At 38.7% G+C, this 25724-nt stretch overlaps 1 protein-coding gene across 1 annotated transcript; it reads right to left on the bottom strand.

Moving 5' to 3' along the window:
- Positions 1-291: 291 nt before the first annotated feature.
- vps26a (VPS26, retromer complex component A) lies at positions 292-16407 on the bottom strand. The gene is made up of 9 exons (XM_062996336.1): positions 16332-16407; positions 14186-14335; positions 13937-14012; positions 10975-11131; positions 10732-10896; positions 4411-4517; positions 4257-4325; positions 3183-3325; positions 292-996 (listed from the first exon to the last, which is right to left on the bottom strand). The coding sequence occupies exons 1-9, from the start codon at positions 16332-16334 to the stop codon at positions 883-885; spliced, it is 984 nt and encodes a 327-aa protein (XP_062852406.1). The 5' UTR covers positions 16335-16407; the 3' UTR covers positions 292-882.
- Positions 16408-25724: the final 9317 nt, after the last annotated feature.

Below are 25724 nucleotides of genomic sequence, written 5' to 3'. Positions count from 1 at the left end.
AAAACCTCCAGCAGCGCTGCTGTGTCTGATCCGGATGCAGGAATGAATATAGTGGATGGAATTTTATTTTGATCTTCTTTACTCTGGTGAATAAAATATAAACATTAATCCCAGACAGACAATCCCAGTAGTCCACGCCCAGTAACGGTAGAGGGCCGATGTGTCGTTCTCAGAACGTTAAACCGCCATTATATTTCAAGCTTATGGGCACTGAGAAGCGAGTGAACGAAGCTGCTCGGCCTCCGTCGCACAGGGAAAGAATTCTGATGAATTAAAGCCACCAGTGACACGTTATAATCTGCACATTTATCATTATTGTACAATAAAATGCATATAAATTTGAAAAGCTTCATATGTAGAGCCTTTATAGGCATCATAACGTTTTATATCTTCTTTCTAACAACAAATATAATAATAATAATAATAATAACACACACAAGAGAATGAACGCTATACGGAGCTAAACGCTAAATAAGTTAAATACATTTGTTTTGTACATGAAAGTGATTATTGGAGATCATTTGGCACTCTGCTCTGGGTGCACACACACGTGTTTCGGTTCCTGGAAATTAACCAATTAACCAGCGAGTTAAACCAACCAGCCAGCATGCAGAATTCTGTCTCTCTCTCTCTCATCCTGCAGCTCAGGAAAAACAATAAAGAAAACAACCAAGTGCATTCAAACCATTTCTTCATCTAGCAGGAGGGTTCGAGTCCCGAGCGCTACTACAGGGTTTAAACGGAGCGGTCTGTGTTCCAGTGCTTTCTGAAGGACGGAGGGTGGAATGGGCGCGGCCGGGCGGTGGTGTCGGGTGGGAGTCGCATCTCCTTCCTTCCCGTCGGCCGGCGCAGGAGCGTGACCCTCGGCGGCGGCGGCTCCGCTCACATCTCCGGGTGCTCGGCGGAGAGGCTCGGCCGCGGCTCCGGGGACTCGTAGCGCTGGTGGAAGTTACGCTTGCGGAGTTTCTCGGGGGCTTTTCGCCACAGGACGATCTCCTGGATCACAGCAGGATGGGGGGGGGGCAAGAGTTAGGAATGTAAGATGATTTTTTTTGGACGTGAGCAGAAATGGATTGAAATGATGGCAGAAAAAGCTAAGTGATGAGATCTCTAGTGTTAAAAATAAAACGTGCTTGGTGCTCTGGCTTTTACGACGGCGTGTTAGAGTCTAGGGCTGCAACTATCGATTATTCCAGCGATTAATCGAGTCATCGGATAAGAAATACTTTCGCTTTCACTAAATTTGTACCACATAGTTCCCTAGAACAATGAGGTATTGATTAAACGTGCACGTTAATGACCCCCATTATCACCAATCAGCTGAGCTGTGTTCTCAGTACCTCGATCATAACATTTTACTGGAGAGGCTAGAAAATACAGTAGGTGTTAAAGGACTCGCACTCTCTTGGTTTAAATCATATCTGACTGACCGCTCGCAATTCGTTCATGTAAATAATAAATGCTCGGAAACTACAAAAGTAAAGTGTGGTGTTCCACAGGGGTCGGTACTGGGACCGCTATTATTTACCCTCTATATGCTTCCACTAGGTGAAATTATTCATAAACATGGCATAAACTTTCACTGCTATGCAGATGACACACAGCTGTATATATCAGCCAAACCAAATGATACTGACACAATCAGTAAGATAGAAGATTGTGTAAACGACATAAAAAACTGGATGTCGTGTAATTTTCTTTTACTTAATTCAGATAAAACTGAGGTTTTACTTGTTGGATCTAAAGCTGTGAGGGACGAGTTCTCTAACCTGGTGCTAAACTTAAACACGTTCTCTGTTACTCCCAGCCCAGATGTAAAAAACTTAGGTGTCACAATAGATTCAGATCTTTCATTTGATACACACATTAATAATATTACTAGAGTTGCTTTCTATCATTTGCGTAATATCTCTAAAATAAGAAATATACTATCTGTTAATGACGCCGAAAAACTGATCCATGCGTTTATAACTTCTCGGTTAGATTATTGTAATGCTCTTCTAACTGGATGCTCTGGTAGATCCTTAAACAAACTCCAGTTAGTTCAAAATGCAGCAGCTCGAGTGCTAACTAGAACTAAAAAATTTGACCATATTACTCCTGTTCTATCATCTCTACACTGGCTGCCAGTTAAATTTCGCATTGATTACAAAATACTTTTACTAACCTATAAAGCGCTACATGGTCTGTACCACAGTATCTGAGTGAACTTATTAATCACTACAGCCCAGCGCGTCCACTTCGTTCACAAGATGCAGGGTTACTTATAGTTCCTAAAATTAAAAAGACCAAAGCTGGTGGAAGAGCATTTTCTTACAAAGCTCCACAACTCTGGAATAATCTTCCTGCCTCTATTCGGGATTCGGACACAGTCTCAATGTTTAAGTCTAGACTGAAAACATATTTATTTTCTCAGGCTTTTGATTAGTATAGACAAAGGCGCAGAGCTTGGGGGTTCTTGGTCATAGAAACTTGTGGTGATCAGGGATGTTGGGTTGCTGTCGTCCTGCCTCTCTTGTCCGATCACTCAGGTTTGATGACGGTGGGGAGGTGGGCGCTGATGTCCTGTGAAAGCCTTCATGACCTTGTTACCTGCTCGCTCTCCCTTTTAGTTCTGCTGTAATAATTAGGGCTGCCGGAGTCTAAAACTCTCTGTAAAACTGTTTTACTCCACTAGCATTGTACATTATTAACTACATTCTCTGTTGTTTTACCCCGAGGGCATTCTGATGGAAACATGTTTACCCACCGAGGTTAAGGATTAAAGTCGAGACTGCCGGGACAACGATGCTGCTCCTGTCAGATGTGACGGGTCTGGAGTAATTGCACCAAGAATGACATGAAATCACTACAGACTTTATTGAAGACTAGACTGAATAATAACTCTATTATTATTTATTTATTTATCTATTTATTACCAGTTATGACTTTTAGATCATTTAATTCTGTGTTCGTATGCTCTGTGTAAATCGTGTACTTATTTAAAGTATCCTCCAGGCCACCCAAGAAGGACCTGCTGAGTCTGGTTCCTCTCAAGGTTTCTTCCTGTAATTTTCACAGTCGCCCTCGGCTTGCTCAACAGGGGTTTTTTGTATCTGTTGGTCCTGGATTCTGTAAAGTTGCTTTGAGACGATGTCTATTGTAAAAAGCGCTATATAAATAAAGTTGACTTGACTCAGTACCTGCTGTTTGAAGTATCTCCGGTCCTCCTCATCCACCAGCACCAGATTTAGGAAGTACCTCACCGAGAACTTCTTGTTTACGTCCCTCATGGTGGCCGTGAGGTCGTAGCCAGCCAGGAACAGGCGGATGGGTATGGACTCGCCTGGCGAACAGATATAATACAGATATATACTTTATAAAGTTATGTGCTGTATAACAAGCAGATCTAACACCAGACTTCCATCAGGAGAGGAAAACCTCACTATACGTTTATACTGATTAAATAATACACATAAAAATACATCTATCTTATTTACATGATTATTCATGTTTCTAGCGGTTACGGCACTAGATTAGCAATCGAAAGGTCGCTGGTTCAAGCCCCACCACTGCCAGGCTGCCACTGTTGGACCCTCAATTGCTTAGACAGCATGCAAGTCACTGTGGATAAAAGTGTGTATATAATATAAACGTAGAGGTTCAGGTTGTGTTTCCTGATGCAGCGGCGGACCGTGTTCAGTAACAACGCTTTTCTGAAGTACTACCTGTATTTATATTTATCACAGGAGCATGACGAGTTCTAATGCAGTGGTTTCCTTCCTTGTTCTACACACACATTCCCCGAGTCTTTCCACTATTAAGTACAGTAGATGGTGAAATAGCTCAAATTATTTGCAATCTGACAGTGAGAAATGTCCACTAATGTCCACTAATCACATTCCTCACTCGCTGTTTTACTACAGTAAGTCACGCTGAGTTCTGTTCTCGTGTGAATGCGCCGGTGCTGAAGGGAATACGGTATTCCGAGATCGAGCATCTCCAGCATTAAGAAGCGTCAGGAAACGATAAAGAAGTAAAACTAAAGTGCAGCTTTTATTGTATTGTTATTGATGTGTAACTGTTAGTAATTGTATTTCAGTGTGTTTATATTATATTTGTGTTATTTTCAGTGTTTAAGTGTCAAAAACAACCTCATTATTTTACACGAGACTAAAATATCTGCAGCTCCACGGGACCATGGACGCATTAACAGGTTCTCCCAAACATGCTTATGGGGAGAAAGAAGGTTGAGTTTAGAACGGTGTGATTCGAACCTTTGACCGGAGCTCCGTCCATAATCTCATACTTGGCCACAGTCTCCGTCTCTGTGGTCGTACTCGGCCCTGTTAAAGCAACGTCGCGTGATTGATCAGGCAGAAGTCACGATATTAATATTATATTATAATATCGTTATTAATCAGAGCTCACCGATCCCCGTCATTTCCTTCTTGATCAGCTGAAGCTCCATGTGTTGGATTTTGATCCGAACCAGCAGGAAGTAGATTTTACCCACAATTACATCTTTCAGGTGATACCTAGGGAACAAAAACAACAGGGACATAATGTCTTACAAAACGCATTTCCAGAAGAGTCGGGACGTTTTGTTTTTGTTTGTTTATCAAGATTATATCGTTACTCATTACACACGATTATTCGATGCACAAGTTTATATCGGACACAGTCGTGGATAATTTAGTGTCTCCGATTCACATCACTTGCACGTCCTTGGACCGTGGGAGGAAACCGGAGCTCCCGGACGAAAACCCACACAGACACGGGGAGAACATGCAAACCCCACACAGAAAGGACCCGGACCGCCCCGCCCGGGGATCGAACCCAGGACCTTCTCGCTGCGAGACCCACTTAGCCACCGTGCCGCCCGGGACGGTGTTTCATTCTCGTCAGTCGCTGATCAATTTTAAAGACGTTTAGAGTTTAATCCCTGTATAAAGACACGCCAAATACGTTTTGGGAAAGGACGGGGGGGGGGGGGGGGGGGGGGGGGCGTGTTCCCCCCCTGTGTACCATCAGCGTTCCTATTCATTTCTACTTTTTAATGCGTGAGGAACCGAGGACGCTGATGGTCGCAGGTTTGTGAGTCTCGATACGAGACTTCAGCTGCTCGGTTTGTCGTCTGATCCTCTTCGTGACCGAGACAGAACTGGACTGCAGGCAGGCCGCTCGAGCACCCTTGATGGCTGCACGTGTGTCTAAAATCCCAAAATATGCCTCTGTATCAGTGGTTCCTTCACACATGTGCAGGTAGGTGCTCAATACCGAGACACACCCCAGTTGGCTTTTGCACCTTTCACTGATAACAGTCTGGACGACGGTCCTTTTGGTCTCTGGCACAGAGAACCTGATGCTCGTTTTCCTAAACCGAGCCGAACTGGGACTCATCTCACCACATCTGAGATGAATTGATGTATAGAACTGATGTATAGAACTGATGTATAGAATTGATGTATACAACTGATGTATAGAACTGATGTATAGAATTGATGTATACAACTGATGTATAGAACTGATGTATAGAATTGATGTATACAACTGATGTATAGAACTGATGTATAGAATTGATGTATACAACTGATGTATAGAACTGATGTATAGAACTGATGTATACAACTGATGTATAGAACTGATGTATAGAATTGATGTATACAACTGATGTATAGAACTGATGTATAGAACTGATGTATAGAACTGATGTATAGAATTGATGTATACAACTGATGTATAGAATTGATGTATACAACTGATGTATAGAACTGATGTATAGAACTGATGTATAGAATTGATGTATACAACTGATGTATAGAATTGATGTATACAACTGATGTATAGAACTGATGTATAGAATTGATGTATACAACTGATGTATAGAACTGATGTATAGAACTGATGTATAGAATTGATGTATACAACTGATGTATAGAACTGATGTATAGAATTGATGTATACAACTGATGTATAGAACTGATGTATACAACTGATGTATACAACTGATGTATACAACTGATGTATACAACTGATGTATAGAACTGATGTATAGAATTGATGTATAGAACTGATGTATAGAACTGATGTATAGAACTGATGTATAGAATTGATGTATAGAACTGATGTATAGAACTGATGTATACAACTGATGTATAGAACTGATGTATAGAACTGATGTATAGAACTGATGTATACAACTGATGTATAGAATTGATGTATAGAACTGATGTATCCACGATATTCCTGAACTTTGACCTTTCCCGTGATTCGTAGCGGAAGCCGGTTTTTGACTTCCGGTTACAGTGTTTACGTTCTGAACGACAGAAGTAGTGGTCATTCGTAACTGGTTTTTTTTAACAAACATGGCCAAAAACGCTCGGTGGTTGAATAGTAAGTGTAGAGCGACTGTCTATGTATGCATTTTGTTAGACGAGTGCACTGTTGTACCCTTATTCCCTCCTCTCGGTGTGTTGTTGGAGCGCACTCTGCTCACTCGCATGTTCCGTGTCTCTGCAAGCTGATGCTCCGAACAATAAAGCAGTTTTCTTTTAGTTAAAACTGAGTCCTTTCTTAATTCCTAGCACTTGACAGTAAGGACATTTTAAGAAGCTGTGATGACCGTGTTCTGACAGTGCCCCACCCTTCCACGCTTACAGAGTGGGTAGATGATATGAGGTTAGCTATATTGATGTACGTAAGTGAACCATTTCGTCTTTTCCGAAGCTGTAGACGGTGAGGAGCTACAGAACTATAAAAGCACAGAGGCTTACATGCGTAGGAATTGCTGAAGGTAAACATCAGGCGTGGGTAACGCTGAGGGAAAGTGGAGTAGTGGAGACGGTGGGTTACTCGTGCATTGCAGGGTAAGGGAAGTTGTGGAAGGTATGGATGAACCGAGGAACATTCTAACTGCTGTGAAACACTGGCAATAATAAACAATGTATCACGACTGATTTGTTGATTGTTTTTACTTCTACAACAGTGTATACTGTACTTGGTTCATGAGTGGATGTAAAGCAGGAAAGGGGAGCTGAAGGGACAGAATAAAACGCGTTGCGTTGTTTAATTTACTAAAACAATGAACTGGGAACAACAAACAGGGTATTTACACCCGTTCAGTATTCACTTGCACAAGCCGTGTCTGTCTGGGTGTCCGGATTTAAATGTTATTTGTCCAATTTCTGCAACGCTCTCTATATTTTGGACTATACAAAGTGAAACTGCATTATACGATATTATAAATGTTTTATTATTATTTAATTAATAAATATTATATTATTGATATAATTAATATGATTATTATTATATTATTATGGAATGTAACGCGTAAGGCGCAGCGCACCGACAATGTTTACAAATCCGCTGCTGTTAAAAGCTCGTACTTTCCAATAACAGCTTCAATTTCTTTGAGTTGTTGTGGCACCCGAGAGCGGCACACGTCGAGCCCGAGCTCATATTTAAACCATGCAGTCCTTACCAAAAGTAGTTTAATAATGTTGTAGTTAGTACTACAGCAAATCTAACGCGACCGGAAACGAAAAACCGGCAAACGGAAATAGGGAGGTGTCATGGCAGCCCCCATTGTGTTGCCAGGAAAATCGTGGATAGAACTGATGTATAGAACTGATGTATACAATTGATGTATACAACTGATGTATAGAATTGATGTATAGAATTGATGTATAGAACTGATGTATAGAACTGATGTATAGAACTGATGTATAGAATCGATGTATACAACTGATGTATAGAACTGATGTATAGAACTGATGTATAGAATTTATGTATAGAATTGATGTATAGAATTGATGTATAGAACTGATGTATAGAACTGATGTATAGAATTGATGTATAGAATTGATGTATAGAACTGATGTATAGAATTGATGTATAGAACTGATGTATAGAATTGATGTATAGAACTGATGTATAGAATTGATGTATAGAACTGATGTATAGAATTGATGTATAGAACTGATGTATAGAATTGATGTATAGAACTGATGTATAGAAATGATGTATAGAACTGATGTATACAATTGATGTATACAATTGATGTATACAACTGATGTATAGAACTGATGTATAGAACTGATGTATACAATTGATGTATACAACTGATGTATAGAACTGATGTATAGAATTGATGTATAGAACTGATGTATAGAACTGATGTATAGAATCGATGTATAGAATTGATGTATACAATTGATGTATACAATTGATGTATACAACTGATGTATAGAACTGATGTATAGAATTGATGTATAGAACTGATGTATAGAACTGATGTATAGAACTGATGTATAGAACTGATGTATAGAACTGATGTATAGAACTGATGTATAGAACTGATGTATAGAATTGATGTATAGAATTGATGTATAGAACTGATGTATAGAATTGATGTATAGAACTGATGTATAGAACTGATGTATAGAACTGATGTATAGAACTGATGTATAGAATTGATGTATAGAACTGATGTATAGAATTGATGTATAGAACTGATGTATAGAACTGATGTATAGAACTGATGTATAGAATTGATGTATAGAACTGATGTATAGAATTGATGTATAGAACTGATGTATAGAACTGATGTATAGAACTGATGTATAGAATTGATGTATAGAACTGATGTATAGAATTGATGTATAGAACTGATGTATAGAATTGATGTATAGAACTGATGTATAGAATTGATGTATACAACTGATGTATAGAACTGATGTATAGAATTGATGTATACAACTGATGTATACAACTGATGTATACAACTGATGTATACAACTGATGTATACAACTGATGTATACAACTGATGTATAGAACTGATGTATAGAATTGATGTATAGAACTGATGTATAGAACTGATGTATAGAACTGATGTATAGAATTGATGTATAGAACTGATGTATAGAACTGATGTATACAACTGATGTATAGAACTGATGTATAGAACTGATGTATAGAACTGATGTATAGAATTGATGTATAGAATTGATGTATAGAACTGATGTATAGAACTGATGTATAGAACTGATGTATAGAATCGATGTATACAACTGATGTATAGAACTGATGTATAGAATTTATGTATAGAATTGATGTATAGAATTGATGTATAGAACTGATGTATAGAATTGATGTATAGAACTGATGTATAGAAATGATGTATAGAACTGATGTATACAATTGATGTATACAATTGATGTATACAACTGATGTATAGAACTGATGTATAGAACTGATGTATACAATTGATGTATACAACTGATGTATAGAACTGATGTATAGAATTGATGTATAGAACTGATGTATAGAACTGATGTATAGAATCGATGTATAGAATTGATGTATACAATTGATGTATACAATTGATGTATACAACTGATGTATAGAACTGATGTATAGAATTGATGTATAGAACTGATGTATAGAACTGATGTATAGAACTGATGTATAGAACTGATGTATAGAACTGATGTATAGAACTGATGTATAGAATTGATGTATAGAACTGATGTATAGAATTGATGTATAGAATTGATGTATACAACTGATGTATAGAACTGATGTATAGAACTGATGTATACAATTGATGTATACAATTGATGTATACAACTGATGTATAGAACTGATGTATAGAATTGATGTATAGAACTGATGTATCGAACTGATGTATAGAACTGATGTATAGAACTGATGTATAGAATTGATGTATAGAACTGATGTATAGAACTGATGTATAGAACTGATGTATAGAACTGATGTATAGAATTGATGTATAGAATTGATGTATAGAACTGATGTATAGAATTGATGTATAGAACTGATGTATAGAACTGATGTATAGAACTGATGTATAGAACTGATGTATAGAATTGATGTATAGAACTGATGTATAGAACTGATGTATAGAACTGATGTATAGAATTGATGTATAGAACTGATGTATAGAATTGATGTATAGAACTGATGTATAGAATTGATGTATACAACTGATGTATAGAATTGATGTATACAACTGATGTATAGAACTGATGTATAGAACTGATGTATACAATTGATGTATACAACTGATGTATAGAACTGATGTATAGAATTGATGTATAGAACTGATGTATAGAACTGATGTATAGAATCGATGTATACAACTGATGTATAGAATTGATGTATAGAACTGATGTATAGAATTGATGTATAGAACTGATGTATAGAACTGATGTATAGAATTGATGTATAGAACTGATGTATAGAACTGATGTATAGAATTGATGTATAGAACTGATGTATCGAACTGATGTATAGAACTGATGTATAGAACTGATGTATAGAATTGATGTATAGAACTGATGTATAGAACTGATGTATAGAACTGATGTATAGAACTGATGTATAGAATTGATGTATAGAATTGATGTATAGAACTGATGTATAGAACTGATGTATAGAATTGATGTATAGAACTGATGTATAGAATTGATGTATAGAACTGATGTATAGAATTGATGTCTGACTCTCTCTGTGTGTAACGGAGCTGCAGGTCGTGTTTCTCGATGCAGCGGCGGCCTGTGTTCAGTAACGAACAGTTTTCTGAAGAACTCACGTGGCTATATTTATATATATATCACAGGTTCATCAGGGTTTCTGGATGTCTGACGGAGGTTCTTGATCCACGGGGGGGGGGGGGGGGGGGGGGGGCGAGCGAGGGCCCAGTCTCCCTGAATCACTTCAACACTTACTTGGACTTGTTGTACTCGAACTCGATGTGCAGGCAGTCCTCGATGCCCACCTCCATCTTGATGGAGTTGTTGACGTCCGGGTAGGTGGCGAGCTGATGGACTATGAGGTCGTACTCCTTCACCAGGTCGGAGAGCCTCCTCACGATGGTCACTTTCAGGAAGTACCTGTGAAATGAAGACGCTCGGCTTAGACACGCCCTCCTCTCGGGGGAGCGTAGGACGACGGGTGATGACGGCACTGACCTCAGGCGTACGTTGGCCCCGGTGTAGGACTCGTACGGCTTCTCCACCTGCATGAACTCGAAGTCGTAGCTGCGGTTCTGGTTGAGCTCGCCGGGCAGCGCCAGCTCCTTCACCAGGTTCACGAACTCGTGTGTGTTGCTCTTATCGCTGAACAGCTCTGTAGCGTAACACACACCACACGTGATTATTACTAAACAACCAGGCTGCAACCTCACGCACTGATCTCCATCATGCCCCGTCTCTGTGCAGCGCCATCCATCAGCCAGCGGAGGGCGTCACTGCAGCAGGTGAGGAATCAGATCTCATAAAGGGGGGGTGGTATCAGACCCCAAATAGGAGGAACATCAGACCCCATAATGAAGGACATCAGACCCCAAAAAGGAGGAACATCAGACCCCACAATGAAGGACATCAGACCCCAAAAAGGAGGAACATCAGACCCCAAAAAGGAGGAACATCAGACCCCAAAAAGGAGAAACATCAGACCTCAAAAAGGAGGAACATCAGACCCCATAATGAAGAACATCAGACCCCAAAAAGTAGGAACATCAGACCCCAAAAAGGAGGAACATCAGACCCCATAATGAAGGACATCAGACCCCAAATAGGAGGAACATCAGACCCCAAAAAGGAGAAACATCAGACCTCAAAAAGGAGGAACATCAGACCCCAAATAGGAGGAACATCAGACCCCAAAAAGGAGGAACATCAGACCCCAAAAAGGAGAAACATCAGACCTCAAAAAGGAGGAACATCAGACCCCATAATGAAGAACATCAGACCCCAAAAAGTAGGGACATCAGACCCCAAAAAGGAGGAACATCAGACCCCATAATGAAGGACATCAGACCCCGAAAGGAGGAACATCAGACCCCACAATGAAGGACATCAGACCCCAAATAGGAGGAACATCAGACCCCATAATGAAGAACATCAGACCCCAAAAAGGAGGAACATCAGACCCCACAATGAAGGACATCAGACCCCAAATAGGAGGAACATCAGACCCCAAAATGAAGGACATCAGACCCCAAATAGGAGGAACATCAGACCCCATAATGAAGGACATCAGACCCCAAATAGGAGGAACATCAGACCCCATAATGAAGAACATCAGACCCCAAAAAGGAGGAACATCAGACCCCACAATGAAGGACATCAGACCCCAAATAGGAGGAACATCAGACCCCAAAACAGAAGGAACATCAGACCCCATAATGAAGAACATCAGACCCCAAAACAGAAGGAATATCAGACCCCAAATAGGAGGAACATCAGACCCCAAAAGGAGGAACATCAGACCCCAAATAGGAGGAACATCAGACCCCAAAAAGGAGGAACATCAAACCCCAAAAAGGAGGAACATCAGACCCCAAAAGGAGGAACATCAGACCCCAAATAGGAGGAACATCAGACCTTAAAAAGGAGGAACATCAAACCCCAAAAAGGAGGAACATCAAACCCCAAATAGGAGGAACATCAGACCCCAAAAGGAGGAACATCAGACCCCAAATAGGAGGAACATCAGACCCCAAAAAGGAGGAACATCAAACCCCAAAAAGGAGGAACATCAGACCCCAAATAGGAGGAACATCAGACCCCAAAAAGGAGGAACATCAGACGCCAAAAAGGAGGAACATCGGACCCCAAAACAGAAGGAACATCAGACCCCATAATGAAGAACATCAGACCCCAAAACAGAAGGAATATCAAACCCCAAAAAGGAGGAACATCAGACGCCAAAAAGGAGGAACATCAGACCCCATAATAGGAGGAACATCAGACCCCAAAAAGGAGGAACATCAGACGCCAAAAAGGAGGAACATCGGACCCCAAAACAGAAGGAACATCAGACCCCATAATGAAGAACATCAGACCCCAAAACAGAAGGAATATCAAACCCCAAAAAGGAGGAACATCAGACGCCAAAAAGGAGGAACATCAGACCCCAAATAGGAGGAACATCAGACCCCAAAAAGGAGGAACATCAGACGCCAAAAAGGAGGAACATCGGACCCCAAAACAGAAGGAACATCAGACCCCATAATGAAGAACATCAGACCCCAAAACAGAAGGAATATCAAACCCCAAAAAGGAGGAACATCAGACGCCAAAAAGGAGGAACATCAGACCCCAAATAGGAGGAACATCAGACCCCAAAAAGGAGGAACATCAGACGCCAAAAAGGAGGAACATCGGACCCCAAAACAGAAGGAACATCAGACCCCATAATGAAGAACATCAGACCCCAAAACAGAAGGAATATCAAACCCCAAAAAGGAGGAACATCAGACGCCAAAAAGGAGGAACATCAGACCCCATAATAGGAGGAACATCAGACCCCAAAAAGGAGGAACATCAGACGCCAAAAAGGAGGAACATCGGACCCCAAAACAGAAGGAACATCAGACCCCATAATGAAGAACATCAGACCCCAAAACAGAAGGAATATCAAACCCCAAAAAGGAGGAACATCAGACGCCAAAAAGGAGAAACATCAGACCCCATAATAGGAGGAACATCAGACCCCAAAAAGGAGGAACATCAGACGCCAAAAAGGAGGAACATCGGACCCCAAAACAGAAGGAATATCAAACCCCAAAAAGGAGGAACATCAGACGCCAAAAAGGAGGAACATCAGACCCCATAATAGGAGGAACATCACACCCTCTGCTGGCTGATTGATGGTGCTGCACAGAGACCCTTGGACCAGCCGATCATCGTCCACATATACAGTATATCTCCATCTCTAACAGTTCTTTTGACCAGGCTGTAAAAAACCGGCTGATTAATCCACCCTGTGGGGCCGCAGGGTTCATGTGACCAGCACGTGCTTCCTTCAGCCCCACGCTTCAGGGATCTAATGTGGATTACAAAAGCCTGAACTGTAGCACAACAATTACTGCTTCTGTTCTTATTAAGGAACCAAAAACCCCACAGAGACGCGTTCACACACACTCACCGATCTGTCCGACAAACTCGATTCGGATTCCCTGGTGTTCGAGTCGCTTCCCGGTTTGTCTTACGTTGATGTTCACCTTCAGATCAAACAACAATAAAACAGTTCGTTACTAACGATCTTACACATTTTTATGGACTTACATTGACTTCACTGTCCCAACTTTTTCTGATTTGGGGTTGTAGAATAATTTAATACTTTAATTAAATAAATCACTGGATCGTGTTACCCAGCAGGCTGTGACCGACTCACCTTTCCAGAAACGGACTCTCCATCGTAGAATAAATAATGTTTCTCCACTTTACCCTCCTCCGTCTTCAGCTCCGCCGTTTTTCTGCTCTCGGCATCGTTGAGAACGACGTCGATCTCACAAATGGGACCGAACAGACCACCCAGGAAACTCTGCCGGAAAAAAACACTTATTATTATTACTACTACAGGAACACAAACTCACTCTCTATTCACTGTATAAATAGCTTGTGAGGTCGAATCTCAGAAGATCGGCTCGTCCGAGGGGTCTCTGTGCAGCACCATCGATGCGCTGTACAGAGACGGGGGATAGCGGAGATCAGTGCACGATACGGATCTCCGTATGAACCCACCTGGTGCAGGTGAAAAGAAGCGGTCGGTGCTGCACACGTGTCGTTGTACTACCACTGTTTTTGTGTTAAATACTTCTGAAATAACTTCATTATTTACACAAATTTAGTCTAGTGTCACTATATTTATGATATATCTATATTTATATCTATATATATTTATGATACTTTAACCTTACAAAAAGGTCAAAACCTCAGATGTATTTCAGTCACAGAATCAGCTGACAGAAAAACTCTAATTATAAAACAATTATAAGGTTTATATATTTGCCTTTAGTAAGATAATAACTTTTAATGTTTTTATTTGATTTAAAATCTATAACTTCGATCATTTTTTTGATTAGTTGATTAGTTTAGCAAAGTAGCTCATTATGCTAACTTGTGCTTTCACCTGAAACCTTAATACCTCTTTTTCCTGTTAAATAAATAAAAAATAACCTAAATCTTCATAAAATTTAGTGCAGTGCAACTTAATATAAACAATAATTCTGATATATATTTTTAAACCTTAAAAATGTAAATATTTTACCTCAGAATATTTCAGTCACAGAATCAGCTGACAGAAAAACTACAATTACAGGGTTTCAACCAACCACATATAAATATATGACTGTAAATATTAATTTATTATTGTTTAATCTGACTGCAAGTGTATAAATCATAACTTATAAATTATAACGGAATATAATGTTACCTCAGTAAGTGTCGATTAGTTTAGCACAGTAGCTCATTATGCTAAGCTTGTATTTTCACCTGAAACTTTATACCTCTTTTTCCTGTTAAATAATTTAAAAATAACCTAAATCTGCACACAATTGAGTGCAGCGCCACTTAATATAATAAATAATTCTGATATCAATTTGTAAACCTTAAAAATGTAAAAAATTTTACCACAGAATATTTTAGTCACAGAATCACCTGACGCGGTCAGAAAAGTAGCTGATTATGCTAAGCTTGTATTTTTCCTGTTAAATAATTAAAATATCCTCATTCTTCAGACAAGTTTAGTGCAGAGCCACTAAATATAATAAATAATTCTGATCATTTACCAGTAAACCTTAAAAATGTAAAAATTTTACCTCAGGCACAGAATCAGCTGATAGAAAAACTCACAGATCAGCGATCACAGATTTCCAACCATCCTGATATATTTATTTACATTTAATATTACATTTAAATATGACTGTAAATATTGATTTAATATTGTTTAATCTGTTAACTTTTAAGCTAACTTAAAACTATAACGGAATTTTAATGTTACCTCAGTAACTGTCGATTAGTTCAGCAGTGTAGCATATTATGCTAAGCTAAAGTGTAGTTTAGCACATATGCTACATCTATAATCCTGCAAAAATAAGTGAATTAAATAATTTTATATGTAAATAAAAATCAGAATTGGAGGTTTATTAAGAATCTATGAACAGCTCCCGGATCCATCCACACCCATTCAGACTAACGGCTGAATCTGACCTGACTGCGGTTTAAATAAACAGTGTTTATATGTGATATGTTACACAGGGTACAAATACTTAACAATAATAATAATAATAATAATAATAATAATAATAATAAATTAAATTTTATTTACTAAAGTAATGAATAAAGAGATGAATTATAAGACTTTAGTTTGTTGACCGGCCTTGTTTTGGCCACTTCACGTCTCTCTCCTGCAGGCTAAACGGAACACAGATCTAGTTTATTATTGACTGAGTTATAAACAGTATATTTATTATTTTATTGATGCATTAATGTGTTGAGTGAATGTTACAGCTCATCAGTTTTTATTAATAATAACTCACCATTTCAGCAGGTCAGTTAAACCCAGTCCAGAACCAGTAAGAGCTTCAGTCCTGGTCCAGCAGTGAACGTGGAAACCAAGCAGCACTGACAGAATTACACATTCCAAAATAAAAGCCCCAGTTTCTCATCCTCACACGGGCTTTTGTTCTGTATTTCTCATGTATTATTCACATCCCATGTACAGTTACAGCACTGTTAGAGCAGTAATTTATACATGTTAAATAAAATAAGAAGAAAAACACTCACTGGATAGAAAATCTATATAAAATTCAGCATTGTTGGGTTGTTTAAAGATGATGTCCAGCTGATGTTTGATTTTTAACTAAACATTTAGATGTCTTGAAAAGAGACAAGGAACAAAACTGCAAAGGAAAAAAAACTATAAAATAACCCAAGAAAATAAAACTATAATTGATGTGAATTTTTATGGATTCTTTTGGTGTGTGTGTGTGTGTGTGTGTGTGTGTGTGTGTGTGTGTGTGTGTGTGTGTGTGTGTGCTGGGGGCTTCAGGGGAAAAGTTTGTGAACCACTGCTCTAGTACAAAGTTACTGAATTAGGAATGTTAGGGATTCATAAAGCTTGTTGCTAATCTAGATTGGAACACAATAATTAGAGTTTAATTATAGTATTATACTTTATTTATCTTTATTTATCAAATTATTGGTCCCCAGTAACTGAACAAGAACAAAAGAAAGAAGAACTCATACAAATGTACAATGTGCATGCATACAATATGTGGTATACAACACACAATATACAAGTAAATGCAACTTTATTATACATAAAAACCCTAAAGGTTTTAAATTCGATTAGCTTAAACGTTATTGTCTTTGTGTAGATCAGAATCAGAATCAGGCTTTATTGGCCAAGTTTGCTCACACATACAAGGAATTTGTTTTGGGTTACTCAAGACATTCTTATACACACAGCTCACTCTCTCTTTAACACACACATTCATGCCTGTAAACATTGTAAACATTAGCATGTGCAATTCACATTGTGGGTTTAAAAAGCAGAGTGCAGTTTTGTGCAAGATAAAAACTATAGAAAAATATATAAATAAGAAATAGAAGTGAATGTGAAATTCCTGTGTATGCAACGTTGTGTGCTATAATATAAATTAAATAGGTACTTTTAGATGTACAAGTGTCCCGAGCATTAACAGTTCAGTAGTGTTCAAGATTATAAATACAGAACCAATAAATGCAGCAGCATCTAATAAAGATTATTTACATTTATTATAATGAAAGTGCAGGACTGAGCATGATAAGTGAACTTGAGGATAAATATGTACAGAATAATACACATTTAGCTGATTGTGTAATTTTATTTTATTATCAGCGTTTGTTCTCGTTTCCTGAAACTAAACCAGCAGCAGAATGTTTCAGTGCTGTGGGTGTGAGGAAGCAGGTCATGAGAAACTCGTGTCAGAGGAAACGGGCTGAAGAAACTCGGTCTGAATGTGTGATAACACCAAAACAGGAAACCTAAAAAAACAACAAGCAGAAAGTGTTTAAATCAACTCCACACAAACTCCAGTATCACCAGTAAAGGACTTTCTCTTCCCAACAACACTTTACTTAAAAATTATTCATATTTATATAAAAATTGTGTGTTAAAATGACATTTTTAGATTCACCTGCTAGAAATAAAACAGTGGAAGAAACACAGAATGATTTAATTATCAGTAAAATAATTAAACATTATTATTAGTGGCTCATACAAGTTTACATTTTAAAGTACAAACCCAAAAAAACAGGGCAGACATACCTTACACACACACCCAGATGAAATGTAAAGCAACCAATCCACCTTCTGCATGTTTTTGAGAAGTGGGAAGAAACCGGCGCGCTCAGTGGAAAACCCATGCAGACACAGAGACCAGAAATAAGAACCTGATGATCCTCGTTTTTCTGAGCTTGGGTTACTGTGTGACACCCACTCACAACCACAAATCAGAAAAAGTTGGGACAGCATGGAAAATGTAAATAATAATATAAACACAGAGTTTCTTACACTGACTTTGACGTTTATAAGATGTCAGACAGGATGAAGCTGCTCAACTTCATTTCATTTATTAATAATCATCCATTCCTGCATTTCAGGCCTGCAACACATTCCAAAAACAGTTGGGACAGTAAAGCATTTACCACTTTGTAATGTCGCGGAGGAGAGCGAGTGATTTAGTGTTTCAGCTTTTATTTTGTCTCGTTCTTCCTGCAAACACGTCTTAAGATGTGCAGCAGTACGGGGGGTCGTCGTCGTTTCAGAATCCTCCTCACGTTCTCTATTAGGGACGGGTCAGGACTGCAGGCAGGTCGGTCCAGTACCCGTACCCTCTTCTTCTGCAGCCATGCCTTTGTAATGTGTATGAAGCTTCTTTTTTGCACAGTAAAGTGTTAAGTATGATTAGTGCAGTAACTCTGTATTGTAGAGCTGATAAAGGTTTGATAAACTAATCCCTCACCCATGTGGTTATATCAGCTAGTGTTGAGTGGAGGTTCTTGATGGCGTCTGAGGGATGGAAGATCACGAGCGTTCAGATTAAGCTGCACCCTCCACCTTTACACACTGAAATTCCTCCTGATTCCTTGAATGGTTTAATGATGTTCTGCACTGTAGAGGGAGAACATGCAAATCCCTTCCAATCTTTCTTTGAGGTTCATTATTTTTAAACATTTCATCAAACATTGGATGTTTATTAATAAATGAAATAAAGTTGAGACAGAAGATGAAATATCTCAGCTGTCTGTAATCACATCAACATCAAAACCAAACCAAAAGTAATGTGCATCCTCCGCACTGTCCCAACTTTTCCTGATTTTGGGTTTTATACGGATTCCAGATTCTACATCCTGGTGATGTAGATGATCTGAGCATGTGCAGAAGAGGGATGAGAGTTCTGTAGGGAGAAGGTGCTGAGGATGAGGAGGTTTATGGGTGTAATGAGGGAGTGACAGAGGTAACAGAGGAGGAGGTTCAGGACAGGACGAGATGGAGACGAATGATCCGCTGAGGCGACCTGTAACAGGAACAGCCGACAGTAGAAGTTTGTGTATGTGTTTTATAATTATATATATTTAAAAATGGTTTTTTTAATATTGTTTTTTTACAAATATTTTATCGTTTTATATTTCTTTGATTGTTTTATATTATTGTTTTTATTTTTGTTTTATATTTTATTGTTTTTTATTTTTGTTTTTTATATTTGTGTTTGTTTAAATTTTTGTTTTATATTTGATTGTTTGTTTTATTTTATTTTTATATTGTGTTTGTTTTTATTATTTATTGTATATATTTATTGGTTTTATATTTCTTTTGTTTTATATATTTATTGGTTTTCATTTTTGTTTTTTTATTCTCACATATTAAAGTGTTTATTAGCTGATGTTTATGTGCAGCTGAATTTTGTAATCGTCACTTTTTTCATCACTTCTATAAACATATTAAGTTTATTTTCCACCAATTAAACATTAAAACCAACAAGTTTGAAAAGTGAATAAAGATTTTATGTTTCATACACACATGATTAAATCTAAAACTCCTTTTATCTGTGTGGTAAAGTATAAAACAGAGTTATAGAGAGTAAGAGAAATATAAGCTGTAATAATGACCGTGGTGTTTATTATAACAGTGATACGACTGAGCTGTAATTATAAGAAATAAATCAGACCTGATCATCAGGAATAAAAGAAAGTATTTTATTAGTAGAATTAAAGCAGCTGATTACAGAGCTGCAGCAGAGAGAAGATCGTGTCACGTTTAATACTTTAATGTTTGGGTTCATGAATAAGTGACAGAACAACAACGTTCATCAAAAATTATATAAAATTAAAGGGAAAAACTGATAAAAATAAAATCTGTATGTACATTTATATCTGTGTGTCGTATATTACAAACATTTTACACAGCATTAAAAGTGGTACCTTATATTACTCTGATAGATTTAAAATCAATTCTTTATGGAACATTATTGTGAATAAACGTGACGGCTCTTAATGTTCATTTATTTTAAAATCAGAAATAGAATTAAAGAATTAAAGTGAATCCTCAGCTGAAATCCCAGGAGGATGGTGAGTGCTAATAAAATGTATATACTGTATATATATAATTTTATTTAAAGCTCCAGTTATGTGCTGATGCTTTACACACGAGCTCTTCAATCAGGGTAAAATTTACCTTCATTACTCTGCTTTAAATACATTTCTGTACTATATTTATATCTTTATATTTATATATAATTCTGTATATTATATATTTATATTTTCCTTCTTTGTTCTGTTTTCCTGGTGTGTGAAAATCGGCCAAAAAACCTGCTGATTCTGAATCTGTAGCTCAGTGATTAAGCTACTAAACTAATAACTGAAAGGTTGCTGGTTCATGTCCCACTACTGCCAAGCTTGCACGGTTGGGCCCCTGAGCGTGGCCCTTAAATCTAAATAGCTTGAACTGTATTCAGTCGTGATTGTAGCTGGAATATGAGCTTTAATGTAAATGTAAATAAATAATAAAGAAACTGAAGTAATAAAATCTGGATCTGTTTTATTTGGCTGCTATTCTGTGGCGTGTGGAATTCTTTACAGTATGTGGAGTAAAAAGCTCCTGAGTCACTGGATCAGTAATAATAATAATAATTATAATAATAATAATAATAATAAAGCGCTGTGAGCGCTGCCTTATAGAAAATACATCATAAAAACATCACGCTGGGGTCACGTCGGGGTCACGCCGGGTCCTACTGGATGACGTTATCTATCTTCAGCTCCTCCGTGGACAGCCTGGGTTTAGGATCAGGGAGGATATCGTTCCCCATCTCAGCCTGGTTCTCCTCCTCCACAAGGTCTTCCTGTGGAACCTGGTTCTCTCTCTGAGCTCCATCTGGGAAGTGCAGGGGGAACAGCATTCCGGATCCTTCTCCAGACTGTTCCTCCGTCTCGGAGCTCTCCTCGCTGCTCCTCACTGCATCGCTGGAGATACAAACAGAGGCACAGAGGCAGGTCAGCCACGCCCTTCACGACACTTTATACCTCCGGTCAAATAGAGGAGCTTCAGTAAAAATAACTTAATAATAAATTAACTTAATAATAAATTCATATATTAAAGAACAATGAAATTGAATGCAGTGACGCCCTCTGCTGGCTGATCAAGGTGCTGCACAGAGACGGGTGATAACGGAGATGGGTGCGTGACTCTCTGTGCACGATACAGATCTCCGTACCGCACACATGTCGGAGGGGGCGTGTGTTAGTCAACCACTGCCGGGTTACCACTGCCGGGCTAGCACTGGACTTTTCATCGAAAGGTTCAGGGTTCAATCCCTGTTTGGGTGTCGTGTTTCTGTCTATTGGAACGGTGGGGGCCGAGTGTGTAGAGCGGTCAATCAAAAGGTTGTGGGTTTGAATCCTGGCTCTGCCATGCAGCCACTGTTGGGCCCTTGAGCAAGGCCCTTAATCCATAATAGCTTAGACAATATACTGTCACTAAATGCCGAAAATGTGAATGTCTGTGGTTCTGTTTTGTGGGTCATTGTTGGCAATGGAAGGTTATTGTGGGATAAATTAATTCTTGGTCAGTGTAATAAATCTCAATTTTTATCAATCGATTTTATCCTGGTCAGGATCGCTGCGGGGGCCTGGTTCCACTGGGAAACACGGAACACAAGGCAGGAAACATCCTGGACTGGTAAAGGTAAAGGAAAATGAGAAGTGGTCAGGAGGAATTGACAGACCAATCATCTGCGCCTCCGCGCCCCCTCTGCTGGCCATATGTGTCTGTAACCGAACCACACTGCTCATCTCCATGACTTTGCCATTTTTTAAATGTAAGACTAATGCACTGTTAGGAGATTTCTTCACTAATAAATACATTTAAACTTTTACTTAAATGTACACAAGGTGCTAAACATCATTTGTTTTGATGACGTGGAGCTAAATTAATAATGCACGCGTGTCAAACTCTAAATACGCCCGGCCGGCGAGAGCTCAGAAGTCGTGCGATCGTTGGAGTCGTTACAGAGACGCACTTCCGATTTAATGGGACACCGGCGCATTTAAGCGGCAACCGTTGACATCGCAGTCATGGCAACTAACTTTGAACTTCGCTAAGAAGCCATGTCACGTTTACGTTTTAGCGCCAGTAGCGTAAACAGTAATAAATGGACGTTAATTCTCTCGTAAACCGATACAGAAGCGTCGTGTGTAAGTCGTAGACGTTTATGTTCTCAGTCGTGTGTAAATGTTTAGCGAGTACGTTACGGCGCTTCAGTTACGAATTCACTGTAATTCGGTAATTAAATACGGTCGTTACCGTTACTATAGCAATCAGTACTCTTACACACAATGCTAACTCGATAGATCTGGTTAAATCTCATATTGTACTAGATGTAACACTTAGCTACAGCTGTGTGTCTGTACTGTATGACGTTTTATTGTTTTTATTGTTTGTATTTTACTCCATTCTGATGCTCACAGCGTATCACACAGCTGGGAAGCGAATTGAGGGCCTTTGAGGGCCACCATGATGCAGATGTGGCCCTTGGTGAAAATTAGTTTGACACCCCTGACCTAATGAACTGAAAATGTTTCATGTGTAGCTCCTGGTGTTTATATATGAACTGTTTTTATTGATAGGTTTTAGTTTAGGGATGTTCAGACTTTAAGGCAGCGAGTCACATGGGTTTAGAAATATATAAATAAAATATATAACAGTTAATACTTGATATTTTTTGGGTTATATTTAAGGGTTTAGCACAGAAACATGAGACAGACGTCCTGTACGAACACTACAGAGAGGTTAAACACCTCAGACTCAATATGTGTGTGTGTGTGTGTGTGTGTGAAAACCAGTAAGAAGGAAATGACCTATTAGGGTGGGTTTAACTTCCTGTAGCCGTTTCCAGTCACGGAAGGCCCCGGTACGTAGCGTTTAAGAGCAAATACACACTATACACTATCCCCCGTCTCTGTGCAGCGCCGTCGATCAGCCAGCAGAGGGCGTGATTGCAGCAACTGCTGCACAGAGACCCTGGGACGACCCGATCGTCGCCCGTATATAAGATTTAATACTAACAGAACACTCACCTGATCTGAGTGGGATCCTCTTGGGTTCTGCCTCTGTCCGGTGCCCCTAAATTAAATCATAATACCAGTAAATATATATTACTATATGATTTAATAATAATAATAACATTATAACAGGTTACTGTGATAAACATTATAATTAGAGCGCTGTCCACATACTTTTGACCTTGTTTATAGTGTTTGCAGTGGTTAAGCTACACAACACCGTGTTAGTATTGTTATTTATTCCCCCCGGCGGTTTGGCCCGAATAACCACAAAGCCTCTTTACCACAGTTTTATCCTGACCAGGGTTGCGGTGGTTACAGTTTCCTTGGATCCCCAGGTCTGTACGTAGGCACCAGCATTTAGATCACGCTCGTCATTTCTCTGTGCCCGTATAACACGTCCTGGTTTAGAAAGTACCCTGAACCATCATTTCCATCCAAAATCAGGACGGCTCACCCGATTCTAGCACAGATCGGTCCGTGAGCCTGTGGTGACGTAAAGCCCGCTCGACCGTGAACAGCGTGCCACCCACGCTCCATTTTTCAGTGGTTTCCCGAATGACTCCGACCACCTGAACAAGTTTCCACTCAGCATGAGGTGACGACTTGTTTCTGTATATAAGCAGCGGGTGCAGTCGAATCAGCCCTATTTATATGGGCACAGAGATGTCGCAAAATAAAGTTAGGGGACGGCCTTTTCAACCCAACAGTGGACGCTCCAATCCTTTAGTTGTGGACGTCGCTGAAACTACAACTCCAATATTAGCTAACTAACGACCCCCCCCCCAAACTGCTGGTTATACCTCTTGTTGGGGGAGGGTCCAAGATTTAATTATGAGGGTCTGACCCACCAATCCACCCCCCATAATTAGAACCATGCTCACAACCCCCCTCTCACCCGGTGCACTGGTGAACCTCCCTCAAACCAGAACAGTTATAAGAGTTTATTTAACAAGCTGAACTCTCACTGATATCAGGTACTGTACTAACATCAGCCACAATACGATTGGTTCATTCTGATCACAGCCACGCCCACAATTATTTTAGTTTTTTATTTTCCGCTCTGTATTTATACGCACACTTTATACCCACTACCCTGCATATACTTATTTATTTTATATATATATATATATATGTTATTACATTATTATTATATATGATACATGCCGAGCTACTCTTATTTACATTTGCTTATATGAATATAAATTATTTTGTTTATTAACTGAATTGTACATATATATATATATATATTTGCAGAATGCTATTATTAGCACTTCTGGTAGATGTGAACTGCATTATGTTGCCTTGTTTTGGGCCATAACACCAAAAAATAAATCAATCAGTTAATCAAGTTGGTTTTTTAATTAAATTATACAAGATTATAGTAAACAAAAGTGGAAAGAAGTTCTGAAATGATTATACTATGATTATAAAATGATTATGATATATACATTGTATATATAAATATATATTTATATCTGCTATATAAATACACTATAATATGATATAATATGATATATAAACAGTGTAATATATATATACTCTATACTAAATAATACATAAACACCAGTGCACTACACAGTATACAAACACTGAATAAAACATAAACACCAGTGAACCTGTATATGTATGTTATTTAAGTGCTAAACAATCTTTATGTTTTATATAAAAGTGAGATTTACTTTATTATTTAACATTTGAAACTTTATTACCTCTAGAATCCAGATTAATTTATTTTCCTGAGGTAACAGTGTACCGTACATCCTGACAGTATAATTACATTAATTATTAAATATATCGAGCTCGTCCTTACATGTTCAAACGAAAGCAAACTGCTTATTTCTCTTCTCCAGAAGAGGAGAAAAACACTCAAGTTAATAAAACAATAATAATAAAAGTGAATAAGCAGCTGTATGAAGGTGTATTTATAGGAGCGACGTTATTTCACTTATCTTTATTCTGTGTTACTGCACTACAGCGTCGGAATAACCCCCCAGGATGTAAGAATATAATATTTATCAGTATAAAGTAAAATAAAAGAGCAGAACTTACCGAGTGCACCGTGTGCTAACAGGTAAATAAGGGTTAGTGCTAACAGACTGGATCTGAGGTAAAATCTCATTGTGATGCGGGACCGTTATTACACAGCTCATACACTGAGGGGTGGGCGGGCTCCTCCGCCTTTTATACTCACACGACGCTCCGCCCACATCTGCGTCATCAACGTATCTCCTCCAGCTGATGTGTCTCAGTTACTTTCCATCACCGGAGTGACGAGCTGAATACTAACACCAGTATAGTAAATAACACTAAATTATACATAAATA

Source organism: Trichomycterus rosablanca, chromosome 5 (genome assembly GCF_030014385.1).
Source record: "Trichomycterus rosablanca isolate fTriRos1 chromosome 5, fTriRos1.hap1, whole genome shotgun sequence".
Taxonomy (NCBI): Eukaryota; Metazoa; Chordata; class Actinopteri; order Siluriformes; family Trichomycteridae; genus Trichomycterus; species Trichomycterus rosablanca.
Note: the sequence above shows the minus strand (reverse complement) of the source record. Positions and strands in the feature narration are given on the sequence as shown.